Raw genomic sequence first — 25823 nt, forward strand, 5'->3', positions numbered from 1 at the left:
CTAACACACCACATGACGTCGCGCTGTTGCGTTAACACACAACACGACATCAAGCTAACACACAACATGCCGTATAAGCCGTAGTTGTGCTATCACGACGGTTTGTTGTGTGATAGCGCGACGTTGTGTTGTGTGATAGCTCGACGTTGTGTTGTGTGATAGCGCGACGTTGTGTTGTGTGATAGCGCGACAGCGTGTTGTGTGATAGCGCGACAGCGTGTTGTGTGATAGCGCGACAGCGTGTTGTGTGATAGCGCGACGGCGTGTTGTGTGATAGCGCGACAGCGTGTTGTGTGATAGCGCGACGGCGTGTTGTGTGATAACGCGACGGCGTGGCACCGTGTTGTATGACAGCGTGACGGCGTGTTGTGTGATAGCAGGACGGCGTGTTGAGTGATAGCAGGACGGCCTGTTAGCGTGACAGTGCGACAGCGTGTTGTATGATATCGCTACAGCGTTTTAGTGTGACCGGGCGACAGCGTGTTGTGTGATATCGCGTTTTAAGAAACGCACTGAACATTGCGCTTTTGCACATATCCCTATCGGAACACAGCGTGTTAGCGTGACGACGTGTTGTGTGTTGGCGTGAAAAGAGGAAAAATCTATGAAGTAAGGGGGAAAATCTAAGACGAAATCGGCTGAAACTTTCTTTGAAAAGTTCTACTACACTGTTATATACGTATAACAAAATATAAGTGATGAATTAGTTAGTTTTTTTTTTTAAGGTTCAAGAGTGGTAACTCGTGCAAACTTATTCATTATTTCTCTCATTTAGAGAGAAAGAGAGATGTTTAACTTAGCTCAATGTTCAGTTGGAGATAACTAAGTGGACTCATTAAAAATAAAATTCTACAACCTTATACAACATGTACATAGGTCTACAACATTGTACAACATGTACATAGGTCTACAACACTGTACAAATAATCAATGACCCCCCCCCCCCAACCTTCTACAACATGTACATAGGTCTACAACATCGTACAACATGTACATAGGTCTACAGCATTGTACAAATAATCAATGACACCCCCCCCCAACCTTATACAACATGTACATAGGTCTACAGCATTGTACAAATAATCAATGACACCCCCCCCCCCCCAACCTTATACAACATGTACATAGGTCTACAACATTGTACAAATAATCAATGACCCCCCCCCCCCAACCTTATACAACATGTACATAGGTCTACAACATTGTACAAATAATCAATGACACCCCCCCCCCCCAGGGTCAGGGAGGATGTCATGTTCTACACAAGAAATATAGAATGAAAAAATATTCAGAACAATAGATTTTGCAGGGATAATATGTAAGCATTCCCATGCAGTGGAAATTCAACTTTGTTCAAATGGTATGGTCCCGCTGTCATAATAGAGAAGGGGGGGGGGGGGCATTGAAATATATGGAACTTTAGAGTCGACTCCAGGGGCCGAGGTGAGGCTGCAGTAGGGGTGCAGTATTTAGGAATCCTTTTTGATTTTGATGTAGAAGATAAATGTTTTATATGGAATCATTTACACGAAAACTTCTTTCAAGAACAACTTCTGTAATAAAATCATTCAGCCATCTCACCTTGCGGATTTTTTTTCCCAAAACAGATCACAAATCAGTAACGGTTCTTGGTGGTGGTGATGGTAGTTGGGGGTTACGGACATTGTAGAAAATTCCCCGCCACATGCGGTTAAACATTTAAAACAAAAATGGTAATTTTGCGCCATTTTGGGGTCTACATTCTCCTTCTTTGGGATCAGAAAAGGTACCATTTTAGATCTCCCCTTGAAACATTGTTTGAATCGGACTTTGAAAATGAATTGTGAAAATTTGTCCAAGGGTGTGTTTGTCCCCCCTCCTCTTTGCCCCTTTTCAAATCAAAAACTCTTCCTATAGGCCTGATCGCTGACACACAAACACAAACATAAACACCCCCCCACACACACACACACACACACACACTCATAATATATATATTTATATAAATCTGTTCTGCGTGTCTAAGCTAAATTCTAACATTTACCAACAGTATGAAACAGGATGTCTTCTTAAAGCTTCAATACCTCTGAAAGTGTCTATACTGGTGATAGATTTTACATGGTATAGTATATGTAACGTTAACATGTTATTACTAATTTGGACGTGTCCTAGAGTCAAAACCCTATAAGGTGGCAAAATAATGTTAGTATATCCTTTCCTGCTTTTCCTGAATATGCATTTGGTTTTTATACCGCATCGAAGTCTTTCACTATAATAACTAGAATAGATTTGGCCCCACCCTGGAACCAGGTGATCATGAAATTTACAATTTTGGTACAGGATAACCTACTCCTTCTAAATATATATTTAGTTTCAATTTAATATGAATAACATTAAAGAACATATCATTTATGCTTTACACATGTACACTATATAATACTAAGTTATGGCCCCACCAAGGGGTCAGAACCTCTACCTCGGGTAGTGCTGTAGCTAGGCTTGAAATATTTGTAAGCAGGGGTCTGGGGGGCTACTGTGTAGCTACACCACTGTCGGGGATCGTGAAATTTACAATTCTGGTAGTGGCCTCTCTGCTCTTCAGCACTATGCATTAAGCTTTTGTTGTACGTGTGCGGTTGTAGTGAAGATTTTTGGAAATTGGTCGTCAAGTTTTTATTTTTGGCAGTTTTTTTCCTTTCCCTAAGACATCAGGTTTGCAAGAGTCCAGAAATTTACAATCTAGGTCCCTCTTGTCAAAAGATGCTTCATACCAAGTTTGAAAAGAATTGGAATGGTAGTTATCAAGAAGTTAGAAATGCTCAATTTTTAACACATTTAAGTGACCATTTTGGCCCCACCCTGATACCAGAACCCCTACCCCTGGGGTCGTCAAATTTACAATTTTGGTAAAGGACGACTGTTCTTTCTAAATATCTATTTAGTTTCAATTTAGTATCAATAGCTCTAAAGAGATGTTATCTAAAAGTTTTACACATAAACACTATATCCCAAGTTTGGTCCCGCTCTTGAGTCAGAACCTCTACCCCAGGGATCATGAAATGTACTATTTTTGTAGAGGCCTTCCTGCTCTACGTCACTTTGTATTTAGTTTTTCTTTTATATTTGTGGTTGTAGAGAAATTTTTTTAAAAATTGTCAATTTTTTACCCATCCCTAAGGCCCCAGGGATGCAGGAATCATGAAATTTACAATGTATGCCCCCCTTCTCCCAAAGCATCTTCATAAGTCAAGGATTTAAAAGTATTGAATCGTTACCCCGTTAGTTAGTCAACTTAGTGCGACCCTTGACTTGTGAAGATGCTTTCAAAGGTGATTCCTACCAGAATTGAAAGGAACTGGAATGGCACTTATCAACAAGACGTCAAGAGTATTCTATTTTAACACATTTAATAACTGACCATTTTGGTTGTACCCATTAACCAAATCCCTACCCTTGGGATCATCAAATTTACAATTTTGGTAAAGGACTACCTGTTCTTTCTAAATATCCATTTAGTTTCAATAGTACTAAAGAAGATGTTATTAAATTATTTTACATATAAACACAATATACCAAGTTTGGACCCGTCCTATCATGTTAAATCCACCATGACTTATCAATATAATTAATGGTTCAAATTAGGGGGGGAACTATTTTGATTTCCATTAGTTCTGATATAGTTTGATTCAAAGACTCATTATTATACTATATATACCAGTTTGCTCAGATGGTGTCAAAACCCAGTAGTTTGATATTTCTCCAAACACAGAAACATGTTACCGAACAAGGACGTAAAGCACTTGTTTGCAATATCTAATACTTTGAGAAATCATTATTTTAATGTTGATACGCATTGTTCAATTTTTTATACTTATGTACACCGTATTCTTTCATATGCATGTGAAATTTGGGGTTTTCATAAAGCACCTGACATTGAAAAAGTGCATCTTTCTTTTTGTAAAAAAGTGTTAGGAGTAAACAAAAGAACCAACAATAGTATGGTATATTGTAAACTTGGCAGATTTCCACTTTACATTAGAAGAAAATTTAGAATTTTTAAATTCTGGTTAAAAATTAAAACCTCGAATAACTGTATTTTGAAAGATTGTTATGAAAATATGATTGCAAACAATGATAGCTGGATTGTTAATGTGAAACATGATCTTTCAAGCATTGGTTTAGAATATTTGTTTGAAAAGTCGTGTGTGAATCAGCTTATGTCGTCTCTTTCAAGTTCACCAAAAAGTATTCTTTATCAACATTTAATTAATAGATAACTTTTGTTTACAATCATATCTCAAAAGACCAATCAACTTAAAAGGGAAAAAATATATCATTAAATTCAGAACGTCTTCACATTCTTTGAATATTGAAAAAGGCAGACACAATAATGTTTTAAGGACTGTGAGGCTTTGTAAATTATGTGATTATAATGATATAGAAGATGAGTTTCATTTTATCCTGAAATGTCCATTTTACAAAGATTTGAGAAAGAAATATATTAAGATTTTTTATTACACAAAACCAAGTGTCTTTAAATTAATTAAGCTCCTTGGTGTAGACAATCCCAAAGAACTCAATAACTTGGGGAAATTCTTAGAAGTTTAGCATTGTAAATCAATAATATGATTATAGTATTTTTCTAATAGCATGTGCATCTCATAATGCGATTACATTTATATTATTATGTTCCCCAAACAAAGTTTGGGAACATATTGTTTTTACTCTGTTTCTTATTATTATGTTCCCCAAACAAAGTTTGGGAACATATTGTTTTTACTCTGTTTCTTATTATTATGTTCCCCAAACAAAGTTTGGGAACATATTGTTTTTACTCTGTTTCTTATTATTATTATTATTATTATTATTATTATTATTATTATTATTCTTTTTCTCCGGTACTTTTTTGTCCGGTAGTGTTCTCAGAAACTACAAAAGGGATCGATATGAAACTTTCCAGGATGATAGTATAGCGTTTGTAGATGTGCATAGTGATAGTCATTTTGTTTGCACGTGCATGCACGCGCGGGCACATGCATTGCAATTTTGGTACAAAAAATGGAAAATCAGAATATTGAAGGAAGCGATATAAAACCTAAATAGGATGATAGTATATCATTTGTACATATGAAAAATAATAGTTATTTTGCCAGCACGCGCACGCATGCGCGTGCACGCGCATTACAAAATTTGTACGCTAACTTTGGAATCAGTCTAACTTTTTTGTTGTTCATTGAAATGGCTTGAAATTCATATCATAGGTAGATATTGAGACCCTTAACTGATTTACATGGTCAAAATTACCAATTTGCACGCGCATGCACGTGCGCTTCATTTTGATTGGATAATGCTAAAACGTTTGTAACTATCTTATTTATGAAGCGAATGAGATGATATTCACAGCATATGTAGACAATATGTGTATCTATATGTTGGTGTAACAAAAAATGCCAACGCACACGCGCATGCGCGTGCAACGTTTTTTAAATGTTCAATTTTTAAAGGACGATAACGTTTTTGTTTTTCATCAAATTCTATTCATATTAGGGGTTTAGATGTATCTTGGTACTCCTTACAAATTGCTGTGGTTAGAATTACTGCTCAGCACGTGCATGCACGTGTGCTGATTTCTGATTGGACGATTTTAAAATCGCTATAACTTCCTTATATTTGGTGGAAACGTTATGAAATTCACACTGTGGGTATATGATACAAATGCCTGTTGAACGACATCAACAAAAATTTGGAATCATACACGCGTGCGCGTGTATGCACGTGCAACACTTTCTTTCATTTCTTGGTACTGAAATGACCATATTGAACGTACTACATGTAATTAAAGGCTAAAATAAAATGATTTTTTTTCTATAGATTCACAAGGACATCACTTTTTAATTGGGGGAGGTTTGGGGAACATCTGTAACGGTCCCCGTTACAATTAGAACTAGTTATTATTATTATTATTATTATTATTCTTTTTCTCCGGTACTTTTTTGTCCGGTAGTGTTCTCAGAAACTACAAAAGGGATCGATATGAAACTTTCCAGGATGATAGTATAGCGTTTGTAGATGTGCATAGTGATAGTCATTTTGTTTGCACGTGCATGCACGCGCGCGCACGTGCATTGCAATTTTGGTACAAAAAATGGAAAATCAGAATATTGAAGGAAGCGATATAAAACCTAAATAGGATGATAGTATATCATTTGTACATATGAAAAATAATAGTTATTTTGCCAGCACGCGCACGCATGCGCGTGCACGCGCATTACAAAATTTGTACGCTAACTTTGGAATCAGTCTAACTTTTTTGTTGTTCATTGAAATGGCTTGAAATTCATATCATAGGTAGATATTGAGACCCTTAACTGATTTACATGGTCAAAATTACCAATTTGCACGCGCATGCACGTGCGCTTCATTTTGATTGGATAATGCTAAAACGTTTGTAACTATCTTATTTATGAAGCGAATGAGATGATATTCACAGCATACGTAGATAATATGTGTATCTATATGTTGGTATAACAAAAAATGCCAACGCACACGCGCATGCGCGTGCAACGTTTTTTAAATGTTCAATTTTTAAAGGACGATAACGTTTTTGTTTTTCATCAAATTCTATTGATATTAGGGGTTTAGATGTATCTTGGTACTCCTTACAAATTGCTGTGGTTAGAATGACTGCTCAGCACGTGCATGCACGTGTGCTGATTTCTGATTGGACGATTTTAAAATCGCAATAACTTCCTTATATTTGGTGGAAACGTTATGAAATTCATACTGTGGGTATATGATACAAATGCCTGTTGAACGACATCAACAAAAATTCGGAATCATACACGCGTGCGCGTGTATGCACGTGCAACGCTTTCTTTCATTTTTTGGTACTGAAATGACCATATTGAATGTAATACATGTAATTAAAGGCTAAAATAAAATGATTTTTTCCTATAGATTCACAAGGACATCACTTTTTAATTGGGGGAGGTTTGGGGAACATCTGTAACGGTCCCCGTTACAATTAGAACTAGTTATTATTATTATTATTATTCTTTTTCTCCGGTACTTTTTTGTCCGGTAGTGTTCTCAGGAACTACAAAAGGGATCGATATGAAACTTTCCAGGATGATAGTATAGCGTTTGTAGATGTGCATAGTGATAGTCATTTTGTTTGCACGTGCATGCACACGCGCGCACGTGCATTGCAATTTTGGTACAAAAAATGGAAAATCAGAATATTGAAGGAAGCGATATAAAACCTAAATAGGATGATAGTATATCATTTGTACATATGAAAAATAATAGTTATTTTGCCAGCACGCGCACGCATGCGCGTGCACGCGCATTACAAAATTTGTACACTAACTTTGGAATCAGTCTAACTTTTTTGTTGTTCATTGAAATGGCTTGAAATTCATATCATAGGTAGATATTGAGACCCTTAACTGATTTACATGGTCAAAACTACCAATTTGCACGCGCATACACGTGCGCTTCATTTTGATTGGATAATGCTAAAACGTTTGTAACTATCTTATTTATGAAGCGAATGGGATGATATTCACAGCATATGTAGACAATATGTGTATCTATATGTTGGTGTAACAAAAAATGCCAACGCACACGCGCATGCGCGTGCAACGTTTTTTAAATGTTCAAATTTTAAAGGACGATAACGTTTTTGTTTTTCGTCAAATTCTATTGATATTAATGGTTTAAATGTGTCTTGGTACTCCTTACAAATTGCTGTGGTTAGAATTACTGCTCATCACGTGCATGCACGTGTGCTGATTTCTGATTGGACGATTTTAAAATCGCTATAACTTCCTTATATTTGGTGGAAACGTTATGAAATTCATACTGTGGGTATATGATACAAATGCCTGTTGAACGACATCAACAAAAATTCGGAATCATACACGCGTGCGCGTGTATGCACGTGCAACGCTTTCTTACATTTCTTGGTACTGAAATGACCATATTGAACGTACTACATGTAATTAAAGGCTAAAATAAAATGATTTTTTCCTATAGATTCACAAGGACATCACTTTTTAATTGGGGGAGGTTTGGGGAACATCTGTAACGGTCCCCGTTACAATTAGAACTAGTTTTTATTTGTAATTTCTTCTCCTCCTATCTTCTCCTGTCCACTCACCTGTTGTTTATCTAAAATAATTTGATATCTTGTGTATACAAATGTACATGTACTAGATGTGTTCCGATGAGTTGTATAACTCAAGGACAATAAAGAATTGAATTATCAATAATAAAAGAAATTGCATGTGTGTGTGTGTGTGTGCGCGCGCGCGCGCGCGCGCGCGTGCGTGCGTGCGTGCGTGCGTGCGTGCGTGTGTGTGTGTGTGTGTGTGTGTTTAAGGTAGCTCCATCCTCACGTGATGCCATGGATTTTTGCAAATTGTTTATTTCATTAAAATTTGTGCATGACAGAAATGTATCTTCCGGAGGAATTTTATTCGCTGGGTATATGAAAAAAACAAAAAACTCTGGTAAATAATTTAGTATTGAGAGGGTTTATATTTTCTATAAATAATCAATTATCTGTATTATGATTTACAAATTATTTGAGTGACAGTCTCAAAACGTAATGTTTAAAAACAAATCATCATAACCGATATGTACCAATGCTGGTGTGCCTCGAGGTTCTGTTTTAGGCCCATTGTTATTTTTAATTTACATCAATGATTTAGCAGTGAATATGCTTTCATTCTGCAAACATTGTTACTGAAATTCAACCCATGTAAAACGGAAGTAGCATTTTTTAAAACAACAAAACATTTAAAAGAATTTCCCAAGTTATATTTTTAGGGATGTCAACTTGACTATGTACCTATCCATCGACATCTTGGTTTACTTTTTCGCAAAATATGGGATGGCCTGAATATATCAGTAATACAGTGAGCAGTGCTTATAAAATTTAGATCTTTAAAAAACTTTACTCTCTGTTGTAAAAATTTGTTTAAGATGTACACTATACATTTACAAGACCGTCCTTGAATACGCTTCTATCGTGTGGAACGTTTGCAGCACCTTTGATTGATTGATTGTATATTGTTTAACACCCCTCTCGAGAATCTTTCACTCATACATCTTCGCTAGCCAAGGGTTTTCGGTCCACTCTGCTCCCCATAAACCGAAAACCCCAAATGGCTAGCGAAGATGTCACTCATATGGAGACGTCACCATTGCCGGTGAAGGGCTGCAAAATTTAGGCCTATGCTTAGCGCTTACGGCCTCGAATTATTCAAAAAATCGTTTGTTCCTGACACCGTTCGGAAATGGAACCCACTCAGATTAGAAATCAATGAAGCAACCTCTCTTGGCATATTCATGAAGAATATTACCGAAATTGTATATTGTTTTTCCATTCATTTGGAGACATCACTAAATTGCTGGTGAAGAGTTACAAAATTTAGACATATTTGCTCGACGCTTATGGCCTTTGAAAAGGGAAGGATCTTAATCGTGTCATACCTGCTGTGACACGGGGCCCCTGTTTTTGTGTCTTATCCGAAGGACCGCCCCATTTAGTCGCCTATATTGACCGAGGACCTATTCTAACCCGGATCTCCACGGGAAGAAAATGTTTCTTAGGGGTTACAGTCATCCCCATCGGCATTTCGCCAACTACAATTACGAACGCCCCAAAGTCCTATTATGAACGCCCCAAAAGTCTTTTACGGGCGCCCCATATTAATTTGAATCTGAATTTCATAATTTCTCAAAGTATAATTATACATAAATTTGATAAGAAAAACAATAATTTCCGATTGTCTTTAGACTGGAGGTGGTTACAACATCATGAATGTGTTGATATTGGGGGGGGGGGGGGGGGGGGTTCCATGTCAATGTTAAATTGTAGTCAATACATTCCATGTATTTGGTGATATTTTTTTTCTAAAACATATTATTGATACGATAAATTTTATGTAAAAGAGAAGATGGTATTTCAATCTTAGATAGATGTGAGATACACAATTAAAATTGTAAATCCATTGTTTGAATTATTTACACAATTTGCCGGCTGTTTTCTTACCATTACGTGTTGTGATATTTTAAAACCAAGCCTCTCTAATTATGTAACCTGTTAATTAAATTTATTCACTTCAAGGGACCGTGCGGTTGATAAAAAGAAATGCTGTGTTTTTGTAGCAATATTAAACTCTCATAATTATCGTAGTTGAGTTGCAGAATGAAAATTTATACGGTTTCATTTCCATTCGGTTTTTCGAGACATGGAGAAGTGCTTAACCGAATATACACGGTCCTACTAAACAGAGTACGTTAGAGTACTTTAGAGTACGCTGGTAAAATTTCATATAGACAAGGAGATAACTTAAGCCCAAATCTCTTTAAAATATTAATCAATGGTCTACCATCTTTATTTAATGATAATGATGATCCGGTTAAATTAGGTGACATTTCCCTAAATTGTCTATTGTATGCTGATGATTTAGTATTAATTTCTAAATCTGAAAGAGGACTTCAGCAATGTATAAATAAGCTTGAAAGCTACTGTGAAAAATATTGCCTGTCTGTCAATCTCAAGAAGACAAAAATTATTATATTTTGCAAACGTGGTAAAAAATCAGCTGAAATTTTTTTTATATAAAAATCAAATTATTGAACAAGTGTCATCATATAAATATCTAGGAATTGTTTTCTCCTCATCAGGCTCATTCACAAATTGCCAGTTTGATCTCTACAAAAGAGCCTTAAAAGCATATTTTAAATTAGTCAAATGTTTTGGAAATATTAAACCTAAAATACACACCCTGATACATTTATATGATCATACTGTAAAACCTGTACTGCTTTACGCGTGTGAAATCTGGGGAACAATAAATACAGATACATGTTCTGCAATTATTGTATGGAAAACTTCTTTAACAAAATGTACTGTGAAAAAATGCACATTAAATTTTTGAAATATATTTGTGGTGTACATAAAAAAAGCCTCAAATCAATTAAATATTTACAAAAAATTTTAAATTCCGAAGTAAATTCCTTATTTAGAAATGCTGTACATGAAAACAATGTATTGTACGATAATAACAAAAGCAGCTGGATCAGTAGCATTCATTATATTTTGAATAAGTTGGATATACAATGCCCTATACATGATAAAAATATTGTTTCAATTGTTGTTAATAAGTTGTATGAAAGATTTAAATATCAGTGGTGTAATACACTCTCAGACAATGCAGACAAACAGTTTGGTAAATTACGAACCTATGCACTATTCAAAACAAGATTCTGTAGAGAAAAATATTTTTCAGTAATTTGTAATCCTCATGTTTTGCAATGTTTCACAAATTTCAGAATCAGTTCTCATTCTTTGGCTATTGAAACTGGACGTTACACACAAACACATGTAAATGAGAGAACATGTACTGTCTGCAAGTCTGACTGTGTAGAAGTTGAATTCCATTTTGTATTTGACTGCAAAGCATACCAACACTTAAGAAAACCATTCATAGAGTCCATGAACATTTTGTGCAAGAATTTTATAAACCTGTGTAATAGACAAAAATTTATCTGGCTTATGAGCAACGAATGTAACAATATTATTGAAAAATTTGCCAATTATACATATATATAGCTGTTCATTACTAAGAAAAGTTGATTTATCAGGAACTTGTAAATTTTATTTTTCATCTATCTTTTGAATAATCACTCTTTTATGATTTATGTATATGAACTTTGTATTCTTTGTATGCCCTCTGGGCCCAAAATTGGAAATGAATTACTTACTGCTGTTTTAAAATATCACAACACGTAATGGTAAGAAAACAGCCGGCAAATTGTGTAAATAATTCAAACAATGGATTTACAATTTTCATACCCCCCCCCCCCCCGCTAATTTCCCATCTAGATTATAATGTTGTTTACTCCCCCCCCCCCCCCCCCCCCTCCCCGAAAGAAAAGCAAAACAAAACAAAAACAAACAAAAAAATTACGCGCGCTTTTCATTTACAACACTTCCGGAATTCTCTGTTTGCTAAAATTACGTCACTTGGTGAATTTCACCGCCATCTTTAAAATAGTTCAGGGGGTCACTGTACACCTGAGTATGGTAAAGTGATTCAAAAGCGACCAAACAGAGAAAAGAGAAGCGGATGAAACCCCAAATGTAAGTAGAAGTGATAGTTTTTTCACAAATTATCAAAAGACTATCGGTAGTTTTTCGAAATACCCCGGAACAAGCGAGCTCGGCGTCAACTTGACGGTCAAGGCTAGACAAACTTCTAAGCGATGGGCCTATATTAAAAGCGTCGATTTTCATGTAGTGTGTTGTAGGCCTAAATTGCTGATATTTTTGGAAGCATAGATTTGTGTTACTCTACAGTGTCTGGTTTATTTTCCTCTCTGGGTTTTAATTTTCTTTAAATCTTGGAGTAAAAGTTTGGGTGCATATGCAAAGGGCAGTAACTCTAATATAACTCGAGCTAGTATCATTGGCTTGTTGAAAAGACGCCACCCCATAGGCTAGTTTTGAATTTGTTACAGAATTGAAAACATATGTTGTGTATGCTATTGATGAGGTTGAGAGGTGGGAGTGTCTTTTTACACATTTATAAACTTATTTTGGGTGCCAGTGATTTGTTCCAACTAACCATTGATTGAGCATTGCCAGTAAATAAATTCCATATCATGATATTTGGAAACCACAATCACTGAATGGCTGATCAATTTTCAGAGTTACCAAAATTTTCCAACCTCTGTCAGACATTTGGACTGACAGAGTTTCAAAATCTTTCAGTTTGAGTGCGATTTTTCAGTTGAAATACTAGCCTAGGTTGAATTGTATAATTTTTGAAAGCATCGTATGATGAAACAGGGCTTGAAGCTAACCAGTCGGACTGATGGGGTATAATTTCAACCAGACCGCAGAAAATTTTACCAGTCCCACAGAGTTTTCCGGAAATATTAAACATATATTGTTAATGTTATTAAAATGAAATTAAACTCAATATGCCTCAGTCAAACAATATTGTAACACTTAAATGTGGGATTTATATTTACAAATCAGATTCGTCTGATATCTACAGATCGAAGCATGACAAATGTGTGTATAAAATTTCTTAAGTATATTTTCCAAAATGATGCTTTAGAAAATTAACCAGTCCCATCAGGCCAAAAAAAATAATATGTTTGTTTCAGGTCGCCTCCGATTTCAAAAAAGGGTCGGTAGGTAGGCTTTTTATTTTTTTTTTCAATATATTTTTTTTTTTCAAATAAATATGTGCCTTCAATGAAAATTTGATAGTTAAAGTAGTTTAATGGATAAAAAATTGGTTCAGAGCACAATGTTTAATTGACAATATGCACAATATATGATTGAGTTTTGATATACATTTACAATAAATGTCTTAGCATATTAAAATTGTATGGAGCAGAAACCGTATGCATTTTTAAAGGTGGTACATATTATGATAAATAGTTTATTATTCATAAACATTGTCATCTGTTTGTAATCAATGTGTCAGCTACTTCTACCCAAAACACAATTTATTCAACCACATACACAATACATTTGACAAAACGCATTGTATAGTATATAGTTCATACAATGTTTATTAGGCTAAAGACTACCCTTGCACTTGGTTTGAGTGACTTTGTACATGTACATATTCTCGTGGAAGTCCTATACTTCCACCGAATAGTTCTTTATAATTACTTACATGCTTTGACATACTACAAGTAATATATAAACATAGTTTAGGCGTTCAGTTAATTTCGTTTTTGAATAAATGATTCGTGGCTTTGAACACTGTACAAGTTACCAGTGAAGGGATTTTTTTACCCCTTGAATCCAGGGGCCAGGGCCTTCAAGTTTGGGAAAAATAGCAATATTTGATTGAAATTGGGAAATTTGTTTTATACAAATGAATAAGAAAAACAAGCAAAAAGTTAACCGTTTGATATTATATTATCAATGTGGCTGGCTTAAACAAGCTTTCATTTCCGGTCTTTAGCAAAGAAAAAACTGTCACAAATGTTTTGCAACAGTGACACTGAGGTTGGATGGCCCCTCATGGTATATTCTCATCAAACCATCCAATTTGGGAATTTTTTGGCATCATTTTAGGAAAAACATCTACTTTTCAGCATTGCCCATGATTAGGAATGGGGCCAAATTTCGGCACTCTACCAGGGATTTATCAACCTATTTTGGGAAACGCCATTTTTTCATTATTGGGAATATTTAATCGACAACTTGCTGAAATTGGGAAAATATATTAAATTCCAAAATAACCTTTAATTTTCACAGAAACACAACACAGTGTTAACATGGTCAGACCGCATCAGCAAATTCTAATAATACTCAGGGCTTTCAACAAATTTAAAAGTAGGAGGCTGAAATGAAAAAGTAGAAGGCGATCCAATGCGAATGGCGCAGCCGTATCGCACGCTGAGCTATGCTCGGCGCCCTTACGGCCGGGGGTCTGGGGTAAATGACGCAAAATCCTGCATTCTGGCGGTTTCCTGGCACTTAAATGCAGCTTTGAAATTGTCATTTTTTTGCCTGAAATTTTTACTTTTGCCATGAATTTATTGTTTCATATGTGAAATTTTCTGTTCATGCAAAAACTTTAAAAAATTCAACATTGCAAAGTACTAATTTTGATGCAAAATGAAAAATAAAGTGCATCAAGATAACTACATGTAATTATTTTTTGCAATGCTGTATCAATCAATTTTTAAGTGTCTTTGCTTGAATCTCTGCCACCCAAGAGTATAAGCAGATTAAAGTAAAATGTAAGAAGAATATAGATCACAACCAACACCAGTTTTATATAATAAAGCATCAATATATATTATATTTATAGTTGTTCTAATTACCTGTATTGTCAGCTTTCGTTTCCTTATTTAACGGATACATTGTATGTTATAAAAAAAAAGTTTACATGTATTTAATCATTATTTTTTATTGAATTGCAAATAAGAGTTGCACTCCCAATATTTTAAGAATATTCTTCACCAATTAACACAACTCTATATTTCTATTTTCATTTGGTCCCTTAAAGTCTGTTAACTTACACTGGGAGTAATATTTTTCTCCAAGACTGACATGAAACCCATTGGGACCTTTTGCTTTTGCTCACCCCAATATTTTTTAAATAAAACCCAAACAATCTTTATTACAAATTAATAAGTAACATTTAAATGACCTATAATTTTATTTTTCCACAAATTCAAGTTAACAGCTACAGATTTGTTGGTAACATAGCGAATTTGTGCTGAAAAATTCTACTTTCGTTTTTATTTAATACCACAGGGGCATTTGCAAATTAAAAAGAATAGCAAGTCTGAAATTTTTCCTGATTAAATTCTGTTTTCGCTTTAAAATTGTTGATTGATATTATACTTGTGTCACTTTCACTTCTGGCCTTTTTAAAGCCGAAACTGAACAGGGTATTTGTTCTCTTCATTCCGTCAACATCATTGATTTTTACGTTCAGGACTTGTTGTTATCTTTCGGAACTTCTCGTCCGTGTTGTCACGAATTGGGTAAATCCGAGGCTTTCCGACTATTGCAATTGACGTATTATTTTCTACACCAACAGACGACTAATCAGGTGCCGGTATTTACCTGAACTAAATTTAGCGCAAGTAAACACGTTTTTACATCCTAACGGCCGCGATTTCTGAGTCTACTAAAGTTTGGAAGATGTTTAAAGTTTTATAACAGTTTTTTTCATTGGACATACATTTTTGTCACTAAAGTAGCCGGCACCTAATGTTACTATAGGCGGCGGAAATCCGCCGGCTACCGGCTACTTTTGAAAGCCCTGAATACTGTCCAAAGATATGTGTTTACAAGTCTATTAAAATGCATGGAGTGCAAATAATACTCATTGAGGAAAAGCCTCTCACTACAGAGGCAGTAGAGACATGAACAATGCAAAGAAGTTCCAGGAAACAGAATGCACGATTTGCGATTTAAAAACAACACAATTTTTTCAAAATTTTATTTTTGGGAAGTTTTACCCGCAAATTGGGAAAATTTGAGCCTACTTTCGATTGGGAATGGGGCCGAATATCGGCCCCTGAGAAGGTGCTGATAAATCCTTGTCTACAGACCCTAAAAAATCCCCTCAGTGCACGGGCGTTTTGGGTTGAAAAGAGTGAAGGATCATTAAATTTTCTTCATATGTCGCAGGAACTGCTACTGGATCCAAGTGTGAGATAAAGAATAAAAATGTTCGACTACGAACGGGGTCTCGTTTGGTGCTAGCCCTCACTTCACGTCCGCACGACTGTCCACCTTAAAATCTGCGCCTTGAATAGGTCGCTTAATATCGATTTGTGCAAGACAGTTGTCATAATATAATTGGGGTTCTGATACTGGCATTTAGGTAACTTTATTGCCGACACCGAAGCAGCTTCTAATAGATGTGCCGCCATTGTTGTCGTCGGTATTGTTAACTCGTACCAAAGTGATTTCGGGTAATAGTTCGTACATCGATAAATTGAAATCGGAAAATCGAAAAAAAAATAATATAGGGTCGGTGGATATATTTAGGGTCGGTCAGGCGACCGGAAACAAACATATTTTTTATTTTGGCCTCAGACTGACTAAAACAAATATCAGTCAGTCCGCCATACTTTTAACCAGTTACAGACTGACGGGCATATGTTAATTTCGAGCCCTGTGAAACAAGGTTTCAACTCAAATCAAGCTCGTACTCAATCATTATTCTTACTGATGGATGTCTTGTTGAGTGTTACATATTCATTCTCAGTTTCAAAACTTTTAATAAATCTTTTTTCTCAGGAATCGAAATTAGCTTTCTTCACTACTAGCAAATTTTAGCTAGATCTAGTGGAGTATTTTCCAACTAGCAAAATTGAGCTTTTACTAGTATTTTTCAATCGATTGCTGTTTTACAGGAATTTAAGAAAACAAGCATGTATCTATATCAAAATATAGGGAAAATCTTCTTTAAAGTGCATTAATGAAAATAAGATTGAGAGTTCTTTCATTTACCATTTGATGAATTATCAGACAACATACATACCTGTATCATTGGTGCATGATGAGGGTCATAGGTACACTTGTGCGGCGTACTTGCTGTCCAGAGGTCTACTACCTATTTACAACATTACATTGTTTGAAATCTTGAAGACTGTTAGCATCAATTCAAACTATATGTTCAAAACTTTTGGAAATTTCATCTAAAATATTCTATTTTAAAAAAAACCGCAAACTCGAATTGTTTGACTGCAGGCTACAGCAACCTGAAGCGGTGACACTAACTTTTCCCCGAAGAAGAGTCAGTTGGTCTTCCATTATTCCAACAACTTCCGTTGTCTTTTTGTGTTATCGTAATCACCCCAATACTCATTTCTGTCTGTATTTTTTGTTTCTTGGGTTCACTAACCCCATTTATAAATCGCCACATTGTCGGTAATTCAAAATCACTTAGACGCTTTGCAGAGAAGTGATTCTAAAAGTTTATGATGAAGAGCTTTGCAGATCATGAACTTTTTCTAAAGGCAAAAAAAAAAACCCAAAATGATATGACAAAATTGAAAAGCAAATATTTTGTCAATTTTCTAATCGCCAGGTGTGCAATTTGAACCATAATTTTAATTCTCACACTTGGAAATTAAGTTGCAAATGGTGAGTGGGCGACTGTTAATTTCAAACCCAGAGTCTAGGCTAATCACTATGTTTTCAATCAGTCCTTCACTAATGACCAGACATCCCATTTTCAACATGTTTGATAAACAGAAACACATTTGCATAAAATTGAAACATGAATTCAAAAATAATTTGATGTAGATGTACATGCAAGTATGATTATATCTCCAATATATCACTAATTGAGAGTGCACAATCCAGGTAGTTTAAGTGGATGGGAAGAATTATCACCTATGGTACTGCATATGTATAATTATTATTTTACTTGAACTTTTGAATGAGTAAGATGACTTGAGTAGAGTGAGAAGCATTTTAAGGCAGACTTGTTAATAGGTATGTGTCGTGATCATGTTGGTAGTGGTTGATCAGAGATAAAACTTTTTTTTTTTTTAAATGTTGCGTAGTATGAGTTAGTAGACAGGAGTTCAGTAAGGTCAATGTAATGTTTGATGATGTCCTAGTACAGTGTGCAAAATTAACAATGGAACGATAGACAATTTCTATAGAAAATCTCCTCAGTCTATATCGATCAAAACTACGGTAGACCTACTTGTTTATAGGATATCTGACCAAGTCGTACAAAGTCTATGTTACGTTGATTTGTCTGCCCACCCTGACCCATTTTTATAATAAAATGTTCCACAATCTAAGGATGAATTATTCAAATCAGAGTATTCCATTTTAAAAAAGAGGGGGGTAATGGAACAGAATCAACCTGATATATACTTTGAGTGCCCCTGGTCAGTTTCACCAATCCAAACCTCATTGTGTCCAGTATCGAGTTTAAAAAAAAATAAATCCAAGTTTTGTTACCAGTTAACAGGGATTTTTCAAGGTCCAATTTACTGTCGAAATTCTACAGTATTCCCCATCCAAAATTAGTCAAATTTTCCCCTTTAGGAGAACAGTTTTGCCCTTTTGTAAACAAAACATTTGCTTTGATTCACATGAAGATTATGCATGCAATGTATCTTGATTAAATCGCAATCAACATTCTCATATATTCTTAGCTGCAGAACTGTAGCTCTCTGAGAAAATATTGGGACAGATCAGAGAGCTACAGATCCACCCTTTATATAAATCTTTGATTTACGGTGAACAAAACGGTTGAGGCCTGTTATCATTGTATTCTTGTGTTTGCTGTCTCATTTTAACATGAAAAAATTCTTAACATATTTCCCTGCTATACTTGTGTCCAAACATACCTTCAAATATTCATTAAAGCCCTTATATGACCCAATATTTTCTCAGAGAGCTACAGTTCTGCAGCTTCTATTAGGGCTGAAACGATACACCCCCTTCTTGATACGATGCATATTGCAATACTTATGCCACAATTCAATACTTTCAATACGATACAATTTGCAGAAGAAACCAATAATAACATTGAAAAATATTAGTTACCAAGATTCAGAATAATAATTTTGAAAGCAAAATGTTTCCAAACTGACAAACGGTAAGATGCCTGTTGGCTCTGTAGTATAAACTGATAAAGTTAATTATTATTTTCGTCTACCTCAAGGCAACAACACTTTGAACATTCTTCGACGCTATTTTGTCCCACATACAGGTAAGAATAATAAGTATAGACCTAGCTTGGTGTATTTTACTGAATCCATTTGTAATAAACGTATTGAACAGAAAATCGAGTCAATGAATCAAGCATTGAATCAGCATTTATATTGAACGATATCGATATTTCGATGAATTGTTTCAACCCTAGCTCCTATATTCTTATCATTCAGATGTTTGTCAGAGATATTCTTTGTTCACAACCACAGTGATTGGGATAAGCATGCGCCCTGCGCCATAGTCGCATTAAATAAAAAAAATGGCGCATAGAATATTGAAACACTGCGCCGTAACTGTGGCGCACATCATCGATATACCTAGTTTGAGATTTTCCCGATATACGAACTTTTCAACTTTTGAGCTGATCCCCCACTTAATCTATATCGATTAAGTGCTTGAAAAATCTTTATCGCTGTTAATGCTTTAGTAATAGTACAACTTTACGTTCTTTTAAGCGCAAGAATGACTTAGATTTCCTCAGTGTCTAATCAAACAGTAAAAAGTTATCTGATTGGTTAATGTCGTTGAATTGCAATTTTAATGCGCACGGACTGTAGATGCCACGGAAAAAAATTCTTAAGCCTGACAAAGGGCAAACTGACTTTTAATTTTTGCCTTAATGATCAGCCAATACTGGCAGGAGCAGAAGGAGACGATGACGCGGTCAATCACAATGAGAATCCTTACTTTAACAAAATGTAAATTTAACACAAATAATAAAACTAAAGTTATCCACGGCATTACTGTCTGTCAGTAGTGTTTAGATTATAATTTATTGGTCTCTCGAACTTGTAATTTTAAAATGTCTCGTAAAAATTTCAATATGGCGCATTCATTTTAGAAATGTCACATTGACACTAGCTGGTAACGCGCCATTGTCACATTAGCAATTTGCTTATCCCAATCACTGCAACCATGTAAAACTTATTAAGAATGTTGTAATTAGGTGAAAAGCAGCCTCAGGTATGCTCAGATTGCATTATTTTGCATCATTTTAAAAAAAATTCAGGGTGTGTGTGTCTGGCTCTCAATTTTTCCCTTATATAGGAAAATGGTAGTAAATGATTCCTTGTAGGTAAATCCCTGCAGTAGCGATCTCGTTTAATCGCTGCTAATCACAGTTTTCATAATTATTAGGGGGTCATTTCTATACAGACATGTTTTTGCTTTCTGTAGGTTTGATTGATTGTATGTAGTTTAACGTCCCGCTCGAGAATCAATCTTTCGCACGTGGAGACGTCAGCATTGCTGGTGAAAGGGTGCAAAATTAAGGCCTTTTCTAGCATCAGTGCTTATGGTCTTTTTTGCAGGGAATGATTTTCATCATGCCACGCCTGCTGTGACATGCATGTGGCCTTTTGAAGTCTCATCTAAATGACCATCCCATTTACTCATCTCTTATGACAAGCAAGGGGTATTGAGAACCAATTCTAACCCAGATCCCAACAGGACCTCTTCTGTAAGGAGATGGAGGACCCACCAAGACTTGAAGTGCAATTTTTCAAAAGCTTGAACTGTTCTTTTAGAATGCTGAAAACAGCTGACAAATCAATGTTCGTGATGATTTACAAGGTTTTCAATGGGATATCTTGTATCTTCAGCAATTAAGTTTTTCTACACCCATCATTAGATGGGAAGTATCATGTTATGGTGCTCTCCGTGCATCTGGCTGGCTGTCCGTCCGAGGTCTTGTTTTCCGGACTTTTTTTCTGTTACAGATGCATAAAATTACAACTTTGAAATTTGGTCACAATTTCTCCCTTAGGAAGTGTAAGAGTGAGTTTGCATTTCAGTTGGATTGGTCCATTCTTGACTAACTTTAGGGCTATAAGTAGGTCAAACAGTTTTCCAGACTTTTTTTTTGTTACAGATACAGATATTGTCCTGAAATTTACACATAAGCTTACTCTCAGAGGAATACAAGTTCAGTTTGCATTTCAACTGGATTGGTCTGTCCGTCCATGACCTACATTAGAATTAAAAGTAGGTCAAACAGTTTTCCAGACTTTTTTCATTATGAATACAGATATTGCTCTGAAATTTAGTCACAGGCTTCCTCTTGAAGGAATACAAGTTCAGTTTACATTTCAACTGGATTTTCCCATCTTTGACCAACTTTTGGGCTAAAAAATAAGTCAAACAGTTTTCTTGGCTTTTTAGCTCACCTGAGCTGAAAGCTCTTAGTGAGCTTTTCTGATCGCCTGTTGTCCGTCTGTCTATAAACTTTTTACATTTTCGACTTCTTCTACTGAACCACTAGGGCAATTTTAAACAAACTTGGCAAAACGCAACCTTGGGTGAAGGGCATTCAATTTTGTTCAAATGAAGGGCCATGCCTCCTTTAAAGGGGAGATAATCATAAAAATGCAAAAATAGGGTGGGGTCATTTAAAAATCTTCTTTTCAAGAACCACTGGACCAGAAGAACTGAAATTTACAGTGTTACAATCATAACCCCTGAGAGTAAGATGGGGCCACAATAGGTATCAAATTTTTGCATACAAATATATAGAAAAAATGACAAATGAAAACAATAAAATTGTTTTTTATTTATGTGTGCATACTTACTAGACGCCTGTGCCACCTTTGTGTTTAAGGCGTAAATCACGTATCAAAGCAATTCATTCAGATTTCAGCATTTCTACTTTCGTTTTGATATTGTACTCAATTTTGCTGAATTTGTTCAGTTTATTCCAGCACATACTGTCCTTTATCGTCATTTGGGTGAGGTACATGATCAATTATCTCTAGAAGTTGATTGTGAACTCCAAAACTTTCTCTGAAAATCCCTCGTCTTCGTTTATTTAGACAGAATGTCATGGCAAAGGCGACAACACGGGCTAGACATGGGGACCGCCATTACTCAAACCAAACTGTATGAATGGCGCGATTTGATTGGATGCCTTGGAAAGCCAAAGCGCAATATTTTGAAGTCTTATGAATGCAACTAAATCCGCCAAGGGGGAGATGAGAGTAAGCGAATCGGACACTTGGCTTGCAAAAATGATATAGGGAAAATTTTTAGATATGGGCCAAGATCACTCCGGTGAGCAATGTGGCCCATGGGCCTCTTGCTAGCTGTTGTAACTAATGGACGCTTCTTTGTTGATTTCATCGGTGTAATAAATTTACCATATAATATGCGTAACCATGCTGCTCTCTTTAGATAATTGTCCTTTCAACTCTAGTCTTTCGGATTTCAACACATCCACTTTACCCCGAATTTCCTCATCAAGTTTGAGAGTACGATAAAGTTTATTAACACAGAATTTACAAGCATAACCACTGCTGTTAATATGAATTTCATTTAATAAGTACTTATAAACTTTACTTACTTCTTTAAACAGGGATCTGCAGCCATGTTTGTCCGTTATTACTTGTAAACAAATACTGCACGTTTTAGTTGTGAATGCAGCCATTAGAATATTGGAAATCTGTTATTGTGATTGGTCAAAAAGATTGTGTCATTTCATAAATATTTATAAATATTGAGGGTTTCACTGATCATGCAGCCATGGATTGAGGTAGGGTAGGTACTACTGGGCTCATTAACCGTGGCTAGCGATGTTGGTAGGGTATGGACTTGGTTTAATGATAAAATGCATCCCAAATACACAATTTGATCCATAGACCCATATTGTTACACCAATTACTTATAAAGACCAAATAGCAGAAGAGAATTTTTTATTTTAATGACAAAACATCCCACTTGCTGTGTCTGACAACCATGGTTGATTAGCAAATCATTTAGAACTGCAAAAACAATCTTAATCATTGTTCTCGTATTCATGGAAGTAATGGTCTCTGTTAGTATTTCTCTTCTGGGATTTTGATTAACCCCTTTCGAAAATTGTTACATTGTTTTTTACGCAGCAAGTTTAGGTCACATATATGCTTGACTTAAAGGGACTGACTCACGATTTTTCCCAAAATTTTGTTTTTCACTTTTAATGACCAGAGTCTACTGCCTAATGTGTTCAAAAGATTTCACGTAAAAATTAAGGTTGTACATTAATAATTATCACAGAAGCTCATTTTAGAGAGTTCATTATTTGTTTTGTAAACAAAGATTGCAGTATGTTATTGTTTACGAAATTTTCAGAAGAAATGTATATCGATCTAAGTTTATTATATCTTTCACATTTCAAGCATTCTTCGGTTAAAATGTGTCATCTAAAAGTACATGTAATTTATGATTATGCAAAATTAAGATGCTTTATACTACAAAATTGATATTTCACTGGTTTGTTTGTTTACCTAAAAAGACTCGAGTCTTTGTTTACATAACACAGATTTAAGGCTAAAATATTGCTTTTATTCTTGCATTCAGTAGGTCAAAATATTGGCTGACAACATGAAATGAGTTATATTTTTAATGTTTCACATCAAAAATAAAAAAATATTTTGTTCAAAAATCGTGAACTCCCTTTAACCTATGCTTTGCACACGACACAAATAATCATGGGAAGTATATATGTATAACATTTTATTGAAAAGGAAAGTATGTACATCATAAATTGAACATGTTTCAGGGAAGAATTCTGTCGCTATGTGGGAGTCTAATCTCCCATAGCAAATATTACTCACATTGGTGATTGGTTATTCACAACCCTGTTAATGAAGAAAATTAATTAGACTGTACTGGCAAAACCATATTCAAGATTATTTCTGCCTTTCATCTTTCTACAAGGTAAGCGTGTGATGGAACACTTGATAATGCCTACTTTTTGTCTCCAAACCATCTCCACTGTTTTGAGTTGCTGTTCATTTCTCGTTTTTCATTGAACTGTTGTCAAACTTCTCTTGTAGTCATATATTTAGACTTGTAATGAATCAACATGGTCAAATTACCCACCAGCACGTGCACACACGTGCGTGCATGTGCACAGAATTTTCAGATATCTATAAACGATTTGTTGTAGCATGGAATTGACTGAACGTTATAAAATAGTTATATATTCAGACACTTCACAGATTGATCATCGTCGGTTACCCACGGGTGCTTCTATTCGATTATCTCCATCCGTGAGTGGACTCAAAACCGTGGTTTGCGACGATGCAGATTGATATGATCAAAACCACTTGTACTGAAACAAATGACACCACTTTCTAAATGGGGGAATGTTTGGGGAACATCTGTAACGGTCCCCGTTACAATAAGTACTAGTTATTCTTTCTTTCTTCTTGTGACTTTTTTGTCCACGAGTGTTCTCAGAAACTACACCAGGGATCAATATGAAACCTTTTTAGGATGATAATATAGCATATGTAGATGTGCGGAACGAATGTCATTTTGTCTGAAAATGCATGCATGTGCATGCACGTGGATTGGAGTTTTTGTTTAGAAACTTTGGAATGCGTCTAACTTTTTTATTTTTCAATGAAATCAATTGATATTTATGTTGTAGGTAAAACTTCAGACCCTTAACTGATTGGCATCTTCAAAATTTCAATTTTGCACGTGCGTGCACGTGTGCTTCAATTTGATTGGATAATGCAAATTCGGCTATAACTTTCATGTCTATAAAGGAAATCTGATGATATTTAAAGGATAGGTAGACATTCGAAATATCTACTGATTCATGTTATAAAAATTGCAAACGCGCATGCGCAAGTTTATCTATCAAATGTCTATTGAATGACATCAACATTGATGCTGAGTCATACTCACGTGCGCGTATATGCACGTGCATAGCTTTTCTTTCATTTTTCGGGTACTGAAATGTCCATAACTTTTGAATTAAAAACCCAAATGAATTCAAATTTATCCTGTAGATGTATGATATGAATGCCTATTGAATGGTGTCAACAAAAATACCATTATCAAATTCGCGTGAATGCGCGTGCATTATAATTTTTGACGTCTAAATTCAAGTATTGGTCTATAACATTTTGAGATTGCAATGAATAGTTTTGAAATATAGCTTGCAGATATGTTATTGGCCCCTCCATTCATTGATGGTGTCAAAATCACTTCCCCGCACGCGCATGCACGTACGCTAAATTCTGATTGGACGATTTTAAAATCACCATAACTTTTTTATAAGTGAAGCAATCGATTTTAAATTCATACAGTAAGTATATTGTTCAAATGTCTTTTGACAAGCATCAACAAAAATGCTGTGTTGTATTCACGTGCGCGTGTATGCACATGCATTGATTTGGGTCTTCGTAGTTTTGAGTTGCTTTTTTTTCTCGTTTTTCGTTGAACTGCCTTGAAACTTCTCTTGTAGTCATATATTTAGACTTGTAATGTATCAACATGGTCAAATTACTCATCAGCATGTGCGTGCACGTGCACAGAATTTCCAGATGTCTATAACTGATTTGTTTTAGCATGAAATGGACTGAAGGCTATAAGATTGTTATATATTTAGACTCTATAGAGATTGATATGGTCTGATAACAGTTTCTGGTAAAAGGGCAGTCAATTTGAATTGAGGAAAGTGATATTTCAAAGTGTTCATTATATTATTCAAGTTTTTACAGTGGTAAGGACTTGCGAACTGTCAATGAGGTTATAGTTTTATTCATCTTTAAGTTTGCATTTTTATTTTTGGTGATTTTAAAATAATTTTGGAGCAGTTCTGCAATTT

At 35.3% G+C, this 25823-nt stretch overlaps 1 protein-coding gene across 1 annotated transcript in view; it reads left to right on the plus strand.

Moving 5' to 3' along the window:
* The first annotated feature begins 11930 nt into the window (after window positions 1-11930).
* The window catches only part of LOC125645987 (uncharacterized), a 58067-nt gene continuing 44174 nt past the window's right edge, over window positions 11931-25823 (plus strand). Inside the window, exon 1 of the mRNA XM_048872068.2 lies at window positions 11931-12136. Within this exon, the coding sequence (XP_048728025.2) occupies window positions 12123-12136 (14 nt within the window). The 5' untranslated portion in view covers window positions 11931-12122. The remainder of the gene's footprint in view (window positions 12137-25823) is intronic.

The sequence above is a fragment of the Ostrea edulis genome, chromosome 6, assembly GCF_947568905.1.
Source record: "Ostrea edulis chromosome 6, xbOstEdul1.1, whole genome shotgun sequence".
NCBI lineage: Eukaryota > Metazoa > Mollusca > Bivalvia > Ostreida > Ostreidae > Ostrea > Ostrea edulis.